The sequence below is a fragment of the Protobothrops mucrosquamatus genome, unplaced genomic scaffold (assembly GCF_001527695.2).
Source record: "Protobothrops mucrosquamatus isolate PMUCROS unplaced genomic scaffold, P.Mucros_1.0 scaffold643, whole genome shotgun sequence".
NCBI classification, from domain to species: Eukaryota; Metazoa; Chordata; class Lepidosauria; order Squamata; family Viperidae; genus Protobothrops; species Protobothrops mucrosquamatus.
Genome location: NW_015386934.1, coordinates 130,789 through 144,397, shown reverse-complemented (window position 1 = coordinate 144,397; position 13,609 = coordinate 130,789). Strand labels below are relative to the sequence as shown.

Below are 13,609 nucleotides of genomic sequence, written 5' to 3'. Positions count from 1 at the left end.
GCCCATTTCTGTTACCCACTCCCAAACCATACACCAAAAACTCTGTGCTTCCTTACATAACCACCAAACATGAAAATAAGTGCCCCTTTCCTTTTTACATTTCCAACATAATGGCGAGTATCCTTTATACATTTTAGCTAATCTTGTTGGAGGGAGATGCCATCTATAAACCATCTTGTATGAATTTTCTTTAAAAGATGACGCCAATGTAATTTTATTGTTTCGTATCCATACCTGCTGCCACTGATCCAAATTAATATTATGTCCTATATCTATCGCCCATGTCACCATTGTTTCCTTAACCTGTTCTTCAAATAGCCTGTGCTCCAATAAATGTTTGTAAATATTCCTTATTTGTTTTTTTTCTGGATCAAGCAAAATTTTATCTAACCTCGTATCTTGACTATGTATACCCCATTCACGTTTATCTTTCAGATATCTTGCCCTTCAGGACTACTTTTTTGAACTAGAAGAACCCACCAAACTAAAGACAACTCAGAAAATATTAGTAGTGTTTCCCCATGTTTATGAAACGGGTGGTGGGCTGAGGCCAGGAGAAGCTGTTTCTCAGTACAATAATATATTTTTATTTATTTGTTCAATTTCTATGGCTGCCCATCTCAGTCAATAACTCTGGGCAGCTATTGTAACGTAATGATCTTACATTATGGAATAGCCTCACCCAAGAAACTAGGCAGGCCTTGAGGTTATTGCCTTTCTGGAAACAAGATAAAACAAAACCCTTCTGAAAGTCTTTTTAAATTTGATGTAGCGGGGAACACAACATGTGTGTTTATATTGCTCTAAATTGCTGTTTTTAATTTTAATTGTATTGTACTATTATTTGGTATTTTTATGATTAGACATTTTGTAATTATTTTCATCCCCTGCCAAGAGTGGCATGATTGCAGCCATTTAGAAACTAATAAACAAATGAACAAACAATGGAAAAACCAAGAACCAAGAAGAGGGTTGACAGAAAAAAAAACAGCAACAAGTGAGAGAAGGGAATTGGGAAATGGCAAATCAGTGGGTTTTATTACAAGTCCCACCCTTAAAATTCACAGCAGAGCATTCTTTCCTGAAAAACAGTGGGCTTTCCTCTTGTGTATTATAACTTTAATAATGGATGTATCAAAAGTGGTTTTTATTTTGAAAAGGCAATTGGGCTGTTGTTGTTGGTTTTTTTTTTGAGTTAAAAACAACACATTTTGCTTCCTATCCTGGAATCTTCATCAGTTGTATTTAGGGCTGCCAGGTCTGCTTCCAAAAAATAGCTGACAAGCGGGGGGTGGTGGTTAAGTAGTAAAAAAAGTAGACTGTACAGCTTTAGATTACGTACCATTTCATCATAAAGCTTTTGAATAAAAAAAATGTCCACTATTTTGTGAAAAAAGATAGTGAACATAATGTGAAAAAAGTGGACTGTCCACTCAAATAGTGGACACCTGGCAACCCTAGTTGTATTAGATGCTCGGGGAGATAGAAGGACAGGTATTGACAGTTGAGATTAGTTGCAAAAAACCCCCACAATCTTTCCACTGCCCACACACACACACACCCCATCCTGTCAGAACCTATCATTCCCCATCCCACCATCTAATCTCAACTATCAGTACCTGTCCTTCCATCTTCCACAGCATCCAATACAACTGATGAAGCTTCCAGGAAGCAAAATGTCTTGGTTTTTTGTCAAAAAAATCAGTCCAGTAAAAATAAAAGCCATTTTTGATACAGCTATGATTTGGATAACTGAGAACTTCATAAATATTTGTAATAATGGATGTACATATTAAGAAAATCAAAAAGTAGATTTATAGAATACAGAAATGTAAAAATATATTCCATAGTTACTATAGGTCACTGCTTGGTCAGGGTGTTTTGTGACATACATCTATTATCTGTTTGACCACATGTGAGTTACTAGGAGCCATCCTGTAACATGTTTGGTCATATAACAGAGACTAACATGGTGGAAATGTATATAGAACATGAGATGCATAGTGCTTCTGTCTATTGCCATGAGAATTACAATAAAGATAGTCCAATTTCAATGCCATGTACTGAAATTTCTTAATTAGTTGTAGACTGAAAACAATGCATGTTGGGACAAAAAAAACCTGTTATCTAAATAGCACGTAATGATATATTGTTTAAAAATAGTGTGACTTGCAAGCCATAAAAACACATATTTATGAAATCCTCCGAAAATTAAGAATGCTTAAGGGTAAACACAGATGGAACTTTGATAGGATCACAGTCCAGTATTTCTAATCTAAACCAGTAAATCCTCCCATTTCTAACTACTAGCATATTCCTGTCTCCCATGCTCCATAGAACAGGGGTGTCAAACTCACAACATCACATGATGTGTTGCAATGTATCGTGACTTTTTTGCCACTGCCAGCAATGGGGTGGGCGCGGTTTTGCTATGATGCATCCGGCCCGTGGGCTGGCAGTTTGACATCCCTGCCATAAAAGGTGGACCTATGTCCACAGTCTCCATGCTGAGATTCATGCTGACTAGAGTTGTGAGAATCCAAGTCCAACACAACTAGAGGACACCAAATGGGAGAAGGCTAGATGATATACTCACAGCTTCATAGAGATACCCTCTTGATGGGCAGAGTCCGTCAAGTATGCGGTAGTCTTACCTTCCTCACAGTTGCTTCCAGTGAAACCAGGGCAGCATCGCCATTCAAGAGCAGTTACTGTTCGATAAGCTATCTTGTACGTGGGTCGGATGAGGGTCCTGTAACTAACACAAGCAACACATCATCCAGAATGTTCATCCCAAATCTGCCAACATCAGTAGCTGTTCATAGGAACAAGGTCAAATACAGGCAGTCCTCGATTTACGACCACAATTGAGTCCAAATTTCCACTGCTGAGCAAGGCAGTTGCTATGTGAGTTTTGCCCCATTTTACTACCTTTCCCCCCAGTTGTTAAATGAATCACTGCAGTTATAAAGTTAGTAACACTTTTGTGAAGTGAATCTGCCTTCCACATTGACTTTGCTTGTCAGAAAATAGCAAAAGGGGATCACATGACCCCGGGACACTGCAACCATCATAAATACATGTCAGATGCTAAGTGTCTGAATTTTGATCATGTGACCATGGCGATGCTGCAACCATTGTGTGAAAAACGGTCACAGGTCAATTTTTTCAGGGCTGTTTAACTTTGAATGGTCACTAAACGAATGGCTGTAAGTCAAGGACTACCTGTACAGTTTTAAGCAACCCAGTTCAATATACTTCTACTCAGGTAGAGCTCAATGGGATTATTTCCAGGTAAGTGGCTAAAAGATTTGCACTCTATACTTAAAAGTTCTTTATTCATCCACCTTCTTTATATGTCTACTTGGGAGATAACCCATTGGAACTTATTTCTGAAGAGGCATGTATACAATTACCTTAATGGACAATAAAATCTTACATCAGATTTTTACAATGTATAGAAATTGTGTGATAAATTGAATAGGTTTCAATTACAGGTAGTCCTTGACTTAACAACAGTTCATTTAGTGACTGTTCTAAGTTACAACAGTACTGAAAAAAGTGACTTATGACCATTTTCACACTTATGATTGTTGTAGCTTCCCCGTGGTCACGTGATCAAAATTCAGACCCTTGGCAACCGACTTATGACGGCTGCAGTGTTCCAGGGTCACATGATCACCTTGTGCTATCTTCTGACAAGCAAAGCCAATGGGGAAGCCAGATTCACATAACAACCATGTTACTAACTGAACAAGTTCAGTGATTCACTTAACCACTGTAGCAAGAAATGGGACAAAACTCACACAACTGTTTCACTTAGCAACATAAATTTTGGGCTCAGTTGTGGTCATAAGACAAGGACTACCTGTATGGAATCTTATTCATAAATACTGCATGAAGTTAAAGGTTGATTGCTAAATGCAGTGATATCTGATGGAAATATTTATTTATTATTCTTTCAATTTCTAAAGCCACCTTATTTTGAAGGAAACTCTGATATGTTCTATTTGAAGTGTGTGACCTTAAGAAGGCTTATTCTTGTATAGAAATAAGACTGGAAGCAGACAAGGGAAATAGCCAGGGATCCAAGGACACACAACGTGGATCAAGTCAAAGAAAAGTAGCATCCTGGGACACAGAGGAACCACATGATCTGTATATTTTCATTGTGTTTAAAACATTTGCTCTTCAACGTTTAGCATTTGTGCAAAGATGTGAATTATACACATAACCCACCTTTTACTAAGACTGAGATCAATTTTGATTCTACACTGCAAGATAACAGCCTAGTGTTGGTCTTTCCATCTGCTAGATTGGGCCAGACAGAATTTACATATTCCTCTATTAAAACAGGAGAATCAGAAGTATATACATACATTGCTCTTATTTACTAGGGGTAGCCTAATAGTTACTAAGGGAAGCCACGTGACCTACAGCTCAATTTGTTCTCTCAATTTGGTCTCTTTTTTAGTTAAATTGGTCTCATTATAGGACAATTGTTGGGGGCAATATGCTGACTCTGTAAACCACTTTTAGAGAGTGCTGTAAAGCACTATGAAGCAGTATGTAAATCTAAGTGCTATTGCTACTGCTATTAAAATATTCTGCAGAGTAGCAATGACACAAAAAATGGAGAAGGGATAGACAAAACATTTTGATATAAAAACTTAGAAATAATTGCTATAATTCAAAAAAAGCTAAATATCTCATTTAAAGCAGAACAGTTTGAGCAGGTGATCTGTGGATTTACACTCTAGTTCTAAGTACAGGTAAGCCACGAGCCAGCTCCTCTTGTTTGTTTTTCTTAATTCCATAAATATACCAACAAAGCAATTCTATACATTGGTGAGAATTTTCCAAACGCAGAATCTATAGAAAGAAAGAAAGAAAGAAAGAAAGAAAGAAAGAAAGAAAGAAAGAAAGAAAGAAAGAAAGAAAGAAAGAAAGAAAGAAAGAAAGAAAGAAAGAAAGAAAGAAAGAAAAAAGTTACTTATATATACTTGTATCTGTGTATGTATGTATAAATGTATGTATGTATATGTGGGGGAAAAGAGAAAGGGAAGCAGAGAAATAAGATCCTACCATAGAAGCAAAATAGTTCTTCCATCGTTAACTCTGGCTTCACTCATTATTGACAAATTCCTCAAGCAAATATAGCTCTCATACTGTACCACCACCACTACGACACACATTAAAGTTTCTATTACACATAGAAGTTTTTTCAAGGTTTACTCAAATGATAAATTTGGGGACTAATTGAAATTTAAGCATATATCAGGAACTTTCTTACTTCCCTTGCTATTTCAATGTACAGGAATTAGGGCTTCTGTTTTATGTTTGCAGTGAGCCCCATCCTCAGCAGAGAGATGAAACTCCACGCCTACAATTTCAAATTGTGGCAATATTGCACATTGACTATTGTACTAGAAAAATGTTGCCAAGGAAAACGTGGATCCAAATATGTCTGGCCTACATACGCTAGCTCAGAAAGTTGGAAATTGCAGTCTGACACATATGGAGGATATCAAATTGGGAAGGCTAGAGTGAGTGTTACATTGGGTAACCATAACAAAATGTATCTGGCACAGCTCACACAGTATTTCCTAAGCAATGAGAGCAGCATTATATTCTTCTTAAGCTGCTCAAAATATACTTTTTAAGCATGTGTAAAAATTACATCTGAATATGTAAGGGGCTTATTGGATAACCCAAATGGGTCATTAGAGATAAAATGTAAGAGAAGAAGAGGGCTGCTGAGACAATACATCAAACCAGAGTTCTTATCTAGTAGCACCTGTGCTGTTTCCTACAGCATCAACTGCTCATCTTCCTGAGCAGTCACTCTGGAGAAGGCCTGTCTACATAGCTACTAAGAGTCAATACCAATTTGATTGGCAGGAGTCAGATATGATGGGAGTTGCATATAAGCATTTAGAGTTAGGCATGATGGAAGATGCATATGAGCATATGAAAAACATCAATACAAGTAGTCCTCAGCTTATGACAGGGCAGGCTCCATTACGGTCATAAGTTGTGAGGCGTCCACATGATATAATAATAATAATAATAATAATAATAATAATAATAATAATAATAATAATAATGATGATGATGATGATGATGATGATGATGATGATGATGATGATGATGATGATGGAAGGGACCTTGGAGGTCATCTAGTCCAACCCCCTGCTCAGGCAGGAAACTCTATACCATTTCAGACAAATGGCTGTCCAGTCTCTTCTTAAAAACTTCCAGTGTTGGAGCATTCACAGCTTCTGGAGACCTCACTTAATGATCAAAATTCCTGCTCTCCCTGTTGCAGTTATTAAGTGACCAAATAGATCAGGGGTCCCCAACTCACAGTCCATGGACCGGTACCGGGCCGCGATATGCCAGCAACTGGTCCACACAAACAAACAAAGCCCCATCTGTGGGATGCAGGCAGCACACAAAACCACATCCCCTCCGGTCCATGGAAAAATCTCTCTCCACGGAACCGGTCCCTGGTGCCCAAAAGGTTGGGGACCTCTGAAACAGATTGTCAACGCTGCTAATATCGGATGTTATTGCTTTGACAACAGATGGAAATGCAGCCATTTTACTCTTTTAATTTTAGAGTTAGTTGATGCTGGGAGGGGGAATGTGGATGAGAGTCCAGTTAGTCATAACAATAATAACTCAGCCTTGGGAATCCAAGGTTATTACGCCCAGAGTTGATAAAGATTTGGCAGGCTGGAGAGCTGGAGAACTGGAGAGAAAGCCAGGGCTTCAAGCTAATTGGGGAATGTGATTTATGACTGTTAATTGGAGGAGGGAATTGTGCTTTGTTACTTTGTGCTCAGGGGAGGGGAATTCAGTTTTTGGCTTTAACTATGTAGTGCTGATACTTTGTTTCTCGAATAAAAGATTCTTTAAGGTAAACAATGCCTCGAAGTTTTTTTGAAGAGTTTCACCTGTCGGAACCATGACATAGATCATTAAGCAGAGCGCAGGGTGCCTTGAGTGAGAAAGACCCTGGGAAGCCTAGCATAGGCCCAGGCCCGCATTGCATATGTCTGTCCCAGGCCTCGCAGCCCCCCCCCCCAGATTTCCTGAGGCAACCCATGCTACATTTCCTGCCACGTGGGTACCCCAGGATTTGGACCTGCTTTCAGCCCTGCTGAGTCCCACACCCTCCTCCTCACTTGTCACAGCTCGGTCTACTTACCTTTTCCATAGATCTTTCTAGAAGTAGCTGATCTACCACTTGGCTTTCCTACATGGAAGCTGCATGGCACCAGCCTGGAGGCGGACCCCATTTTGGCAGCAGCGACAATTCATTGTGGCTACTCCAAAATGGAGCCAGCTTCTAGGACAATACCATGTGACCTCCGTACTGTATAAGGAGGCTGATGGGCAAATTGGCCAGCTCTCCTTCCCAAAGGCAATCTCCCTGCAGCTTCCATAACTTTGGGCAGGGGTTATAAATCCCTTCATTCATCACCACAGGAATTCCAAACAGTAACTGAATGAATGGTTGTACGTCAAGGACTACCTGTTTCAAGTTCAACATCTGAATGAAGCATCCTGGGCACTTTTGGTTAGACTAAAATAGAACTCATCTCCATGAGTTCTCCTAGGGTGATGCTCTCAAATGGACTTTCCCTGCATTCTACTTTTTCAGAAAACTACTGACATGCAGAGCTGTTTCTGAGCTCCTCTGCTCAAGATAAATTACCAAAAGGCATGTGCATCACCAGATTAGAAGCCTAGCTTGCATTATCAACAGTACATGGCCACAAAATTACATAAATCATGCAAGAAACCTGTGGCAACATGTATTATAATTTTTCACAGAATAAAAAACATTTGCCAAATTTCCTAATATGTAAGATTGGCTCTTTCTTTTTGCTGCAAGAGAATGAAACAACTAACTCTCTGGAAACAGTTTAAAAACCCAGTATGTACATATTTAATCTTTAGCCATATAACTGCATTAAGATTGCAACCTAATCTCCTTTTTTGCTATTTTTTTTCTTTATACTCAGGAACATATACAGCTGTCAGTAGGGATGTTTTTTTCATTTATCCAAAAAGAACAGCAACTTTTTCTGGCCCTGGACATTTTCCGGTACACCGTCCCAATCCAGGACACTTCCAAGGCCACTCATCAGAATGATGACATTTCATCAGAACTCAGCACTTTTTTTATTTTGATATGGCATAACTCATTAGTTGTACCACCTCAAACTACAAAACAGAACTCAAGTGGACTTTCTCTCATAGACAAGATAAACAAGCCATCGAAGGGAAACATTCAAAAAAGTATTTCCTGAGAAAGAGGCAAATGTGAGAAAGAACCTCAAAATAACCCTGCCTTGAATTTGTTTGGTATAAGATGTGGAAGAGAGAAACATTGATAGGCATTGTAAATTGTGTTATTCTGCCCTATAACCATAAAGAGCATTCCTAAAAACTTTGCCGTTCCTGTTTCTTGCCTTCATCTACTGAAATAATAAGGTTCTCCAAAGACTGGAGCAACCATACAAGAAGTTGTACACTCATGTTGCTCCATTCTCTGGGAAGTCTATCAAAAAAATTGGGGGAGGGGAGAGCTCATGATCAATTCCTGAATATCATTATGCAGTGAGAATTGTTTCTGTCAGGTCAAACAGTGGAATTGCCTACAGATTGGTCCAAGGCAGCCTCTGTTCCTAGCCTGCTAAAAGAAAGGGCAGTCAAATGGCATATGCCATTCATTGAGGGCAATGATGCATTGGTGGGTGATTACCACAACTTCATGCAAAGATTTAGAGCTGCTTTTCTCAGCCAGGAGAACTACAGAAAATTGAATCACAAACTGAAGCATGGAAATTGCCAAATTTGGGAGTATGGGTAATCTTCAATTTATGACTGTGTTTGAACCCAGAATTACGATTGTAAGTTGTTGTGGTCATACATTGAGGCTGTAGGACAGTGGTGGCGAACCTATGGCACGCGTGCCAGAGGCGGCACTCAGAGCCCTCTCTGTGGGCACGCACGCCGTTGCCCCAGCAGAGTTCGCCAGAGTAGCGAGCACGTGGCGTTTGGAAGTGACAGGGCAGGAAGTGAGTGAGCAAGCGATGTTGGCCCCCTGGGGATGCCATGCTCACCCAGTCTGCCGTGACCACTGCAGCCACACCCACCCAATGGGCCACGCCCCCCACACTCCCTGAGGGCACCACAATGCTGATGCAGCCCTGGCACTTTGCGATAAATAAGTGGGTTTTGGGTTGTAGTTTGGGCACTCGGTCTCTAAAAGGTTTGCCATCACTGCTGTAGGAGATGACCTTGTCAGAGGCATCATGTGACCAGGAACTCAGGCTCACACGCAGCTCCACTTCTGTGAGCAGCAGGCACTTGCACGCAAAGCTCCATTTGCATGAGTAGCGGGCGCTTGTGCAAATGGACCTATTCAATATACTATTCAGACTGACCAGGTAATAACCCAACAATTGCTCCCTTTTTTCAGGTAGACCTCAATTCACATTTTTACAGATGACTCTGAACAGAAGTATAGATGATGTCAAAGAATGATACAGTTTCCAAACAACTGTACAAATTTAATTCAGCAGATCATTCAAATGTTCTTGGATTGAGGTTTGCCAACTTTTGGCATCTGTCAACACAGTAGAGTATTTATTCATCACTATTTCTCTGTGGCTTGGATCAATAAAGGTCTAAAACACAGTCCATTACCTCACTAAGTTGGCACAAGGTCCCGGCCATCGGCAGCTCTGATAAACCCTTTGGATTACTGTCTCCGAGCCATTCTGCACTTGACAGGAAACCGTCCGCGTGACTGTGTAGTGGCACCAATGCCTGAGGAATAGAACAGGAAAAAAAACTCTGTTATTCAAGTTTAATTACTTGTTTTAGCTTAGTTCACTACAAATTCCAAAGACAAGTCAACAAGTACAAATTAACAGATAAAGACTGAATGCATGCCCGGGGTCCCAGGCTTGAGCACAAAGTCAGGGACGGGAGGTGGTGGTAATGATATTCCGAGGGGCATGGGTGCCATTGCAGAAAAAGCTGACTTCTGGGCCCTACCAGCCAACACTTCCTAGTGGATATTACCCAGAGCATGCCCTTCCTACCATATTAGATAGGATAGAGAGAAATGTTCCCATAAGTCCTAAACTATGAAAGACTTTAAAGGTTGCACCCAGAAAAACACTTGGCCACCAGTATACCCAAGCCACCACATTTTGCATCAGTTAAAACTTCAGAACACTCTTCAAGGGCAATCCCATGTAAAGCACATTGCAGCAGTCTTATTTGGAGGTCGCAAGCACATGAATGACTGTAAATAGGGCTCTGTGATCCAGGAATGGGTGAACTGGCACAAAGCTCAAAGTTCTGCAAAGGACTTCCTGGTCATGGCTACCATCTGAGTTAAGGAGAACCCCCAGATTGAGCACCATGTCTGTCTGGGGCAGTTCCACCCCATCCAGAACCAAAGATGAAAGGTCCCTGAAACCAGAAGTTACGAAAGCCCAGAGCTATTCAGTCTTGCTTGGGTTGAGCTAAAGCTTGTTATACCCTATCTAGGCCCACACAGGCTCCAGGCTCTGAACCTCAATAGTATCACTCAGGCAGCACGGGTAGAGATATAACCCCAATCTTTGAATGACCTCAGCCAGCAGCTTCATGCAGATATTAAACAGGGGATATACCAAAATCCCTGAGGCAGCCCACAAAAGAGGGGCTGCCAGCGGGATCTCTCCCCCATCAACACCTGCTGGGACCAATTCCAAAGGAAGGAGGAGAATCAACACAACACCTTGCTACCCACTCCCACTCCTAGTGCTGGTCCAGAAGAATATCATAATCAACAATATCAATGGTGAGAGGTCAAGAAGAGCAAGGAGGGACACACTACCCCCATCCTGCTGCCAAAGGTCATCCAAAAGCATGATCAATGCCATCTTAGTCCCATACCTAAGCTTAAACTGTCATTGAAAAGGGTCCCGATAACCCATTTCTTCCTCTGAAGCTGCAATGCATCTATCTTCTCTACAACATTTCCTAGAAAGGGAAAAGCAGGAACTGGATGAAAAGTGTACAAAATGTTGGAGTCTAGCTCCTTGAGGAGGGGGCAAACCACTGCCTTCTTAAGACAGAACTACCCCCTCCCTCAAAGAGCAGTTAACCACCACCAGAACCTAATCACATCTCCCTTCTAAGAAGTCTCAGTCAACCAGGAGGACATGGATATATTTCAGAAGTGCCTGCACTAACAGCCCCAAAGACCAAGTTCACTTTCTCAGTCCCAATGAGATCAAAGATAGCCAAGCTAGAACCAGCCACAGGACCTGCTTCAAGGCCAGAGACCAACTCAGAGCAGATCCGATCAACTTTGTTCATTAGCCTAGCATACTCTTCACAGAGTCCTGTGGGTGAACCTTAGAATCACTTCCACCCAGAAGGCATGAGGTCACCCAAACCAGGCCACTGGAGAACTATCCACAGATGTAATAAGGGCAGAGAAATATTGACATTTCTCTGTCCTTATCATCACACAATAGGCCCTAAGAGCAGCTCTAATTCATGTTCAATCAATTCACTCCATGTCACCTCCAGAAGTGTTCTAGGATCTCTTCTTCAGCTTCAGTTCCTTACCTCCTCCATATACCAAGGGGGGGAGAGGCCACTCAGGATGATGCATTATCTGTCAATCAATCAATCTATCACTGACTATCAGCCATAAGACTGAAATTAAATTCCTATGTGCATAGAAGTTAATAGTTCTGAAAGCACTTTGTCCTTCACATTCTGCCTATGAAATTCCTAGAAGCACAAACATCAAACTTTGTCTTCCACCTAGTTAGACTTTATCTTTGCCACCACAAAATCAACATGAACTTGACATTAACCCTCCACGCTTTGAGGCACCATTTTTTACCAGCAAATCCGGAGATGCCAGGGATTGAAGCAGAAATGTTAATCATGAAAAATAAATGCTCCTCTCTGCCCATGTAAGAAGTGGAATGTTAAACTATGGGTACTCCTCAATCTAGGGCAGTGTTTCTCAACCTTGACAATTTTAAGGCATGTGGACTTCAACTCCCAGAATTCCACAGCCAGCTATGCTGGCTGTGGAATTCTGGGAGTTGAAGTCCACATGCCTTAAAATTGTCAAGGTTGAGAAACACTGATCTAGGGGGATTCTCAATCATCCAGGTCATGGGTATCCCAAGGATGCTTTTCCAAAAGGCAACTGGACTTTCTTGATTTTTTTCCTTGAAAATGTTTTGCTTCTCATCCAAGAAACTTCTTCAGAACTTGGAGGAGAAGCAAAACGTTTTCACGAGGAAAAAATCAAGAAAGTCCAGTTGCCTTTTGGAAAAGCACCTTTGGGATCTCAACTTATAACCATTCATTTAGCAACCATTCAAAGCTACTGAAAAAAGTGACTCATGACCTGCCCTCACATTTACAACTGTTGCAGCATCCCCAGGATCATGTGATCATCATCTGCGGCCTTTCCAGCCAGCTTCCAACAACCAAGGTCAACAAAGGAAGCTGAATTAATGACTACATGATTCCCTTAACAGCTGCAGTGATTTGTTTAAGAACTGTGGCAAAAATATTGTAAAATTGGGATCAACTCATTTAACACCCAGCAATGGAAATCGAGGACTACCTGTAGATAGTAGTTGGTCTGCTAACATTCCTCTGCTAACATTTCTTATACTCTTGTCATATATCCAGATAAATGTAATGTCGGCCATCCCTACATTTAGTACATTTAGTAAATGCATGGCATTGCAGGAAGTCTTCAATATCATTGGCCCAGATGTGAAGCCTGGCAAGCCGGCCAGCTTTTCCTTGCCAGGAAACACTAAGATAGGAAGATGAAGTGGAAAGTATACTAAAGAAGGATTAAACTTTACAAAGATTTGACACTGAGAAGGGAGACCCTAGCTGTGTTTACATTACCCAATGCAGTTAAAATTTTGCATCCTGGGATGAAGGATTTCCTAGTAATAAAACAAGCGAGATAATTAAAAGCTTCTCTCAGTCCCGTGGATGCATCTTCTCATCTTTATGGGAATGACTCATGGCTTTGACCTCATGGGGTTGTAATTTTATGACAAAGAAAGAGGTATTTATTTTTTTTAAAAAAATCTTTCAAGTGAATGAGGAGTTTTGCAGAAAAAAAATCTGCCACATCCAAGATCAGTGCATTTAAACCTTCTCTATCTGGAAACATCTTTTTCATACAGCACTTATAGTTAGATTCTGAATTTATCTGGTAAATTTAGAGACCATTACCCTAAATGGACTGACTGCAGTGACATTACAGTTTTTTTAAAAAGGAGATTTAAAAGTTTATTATTCCATGCTTCACAGAGACATCCAAGGATAGATAACGGTGAAGGAAAATTATCAATTTATAATCTATTAAATATCACTTTTAAAAAGAATAAGCAAAAATGAAGAATGGAAGAAATAATTTCACAATTTCAAACACAACTACTGGTAAATGTAGAAAAAAAGGCATATCATAGTTAAATGCTGAAAAACCTAGGCCCAGTTCTGTTCTGTTGGGAGCAGGGGAGATGTTTCTTCTATGAAT

The 13,609-nt window shown here is 40.5% G+C and overlaps 1 protein-coding gene across 1 annotated transcript in view; it reads right to left on the bottom strand.

Annotated features, from left to right (window-relative positions):
• The window catches only part of COL26A1 (collagen type XXVI alpha 1 chain), a 137,729-nt gene extending 126,335 nt beyond the window's left edge, over positions 1-11,394 (bottom strand). Inside the window, exons 1-4 of the mRNA XM_015817867.1 lie at positions 11,269-11,394; positions 10,585-10,673; positions 9,724-9,846; positions 2,655-2,752 (exon numbers count right to left, since the gene is read on the bottom strand). Of these exons, the coding sequence (XP_015673353.1) occupies positions 2,655-2,752; positions 9,724-9,846; positions 10,585-10,673; positions 11,269-11,394 (436 nt within the window). The remainder of the gene's footprint in view (positions 1-2,654; positions 2,753-9,723; positions 9,847-10,584; positions 10,674-11,268) is intronic.
• Between the last annotated feature and the right edge of the window lie 2,215 nt (positions 11,395-13,609).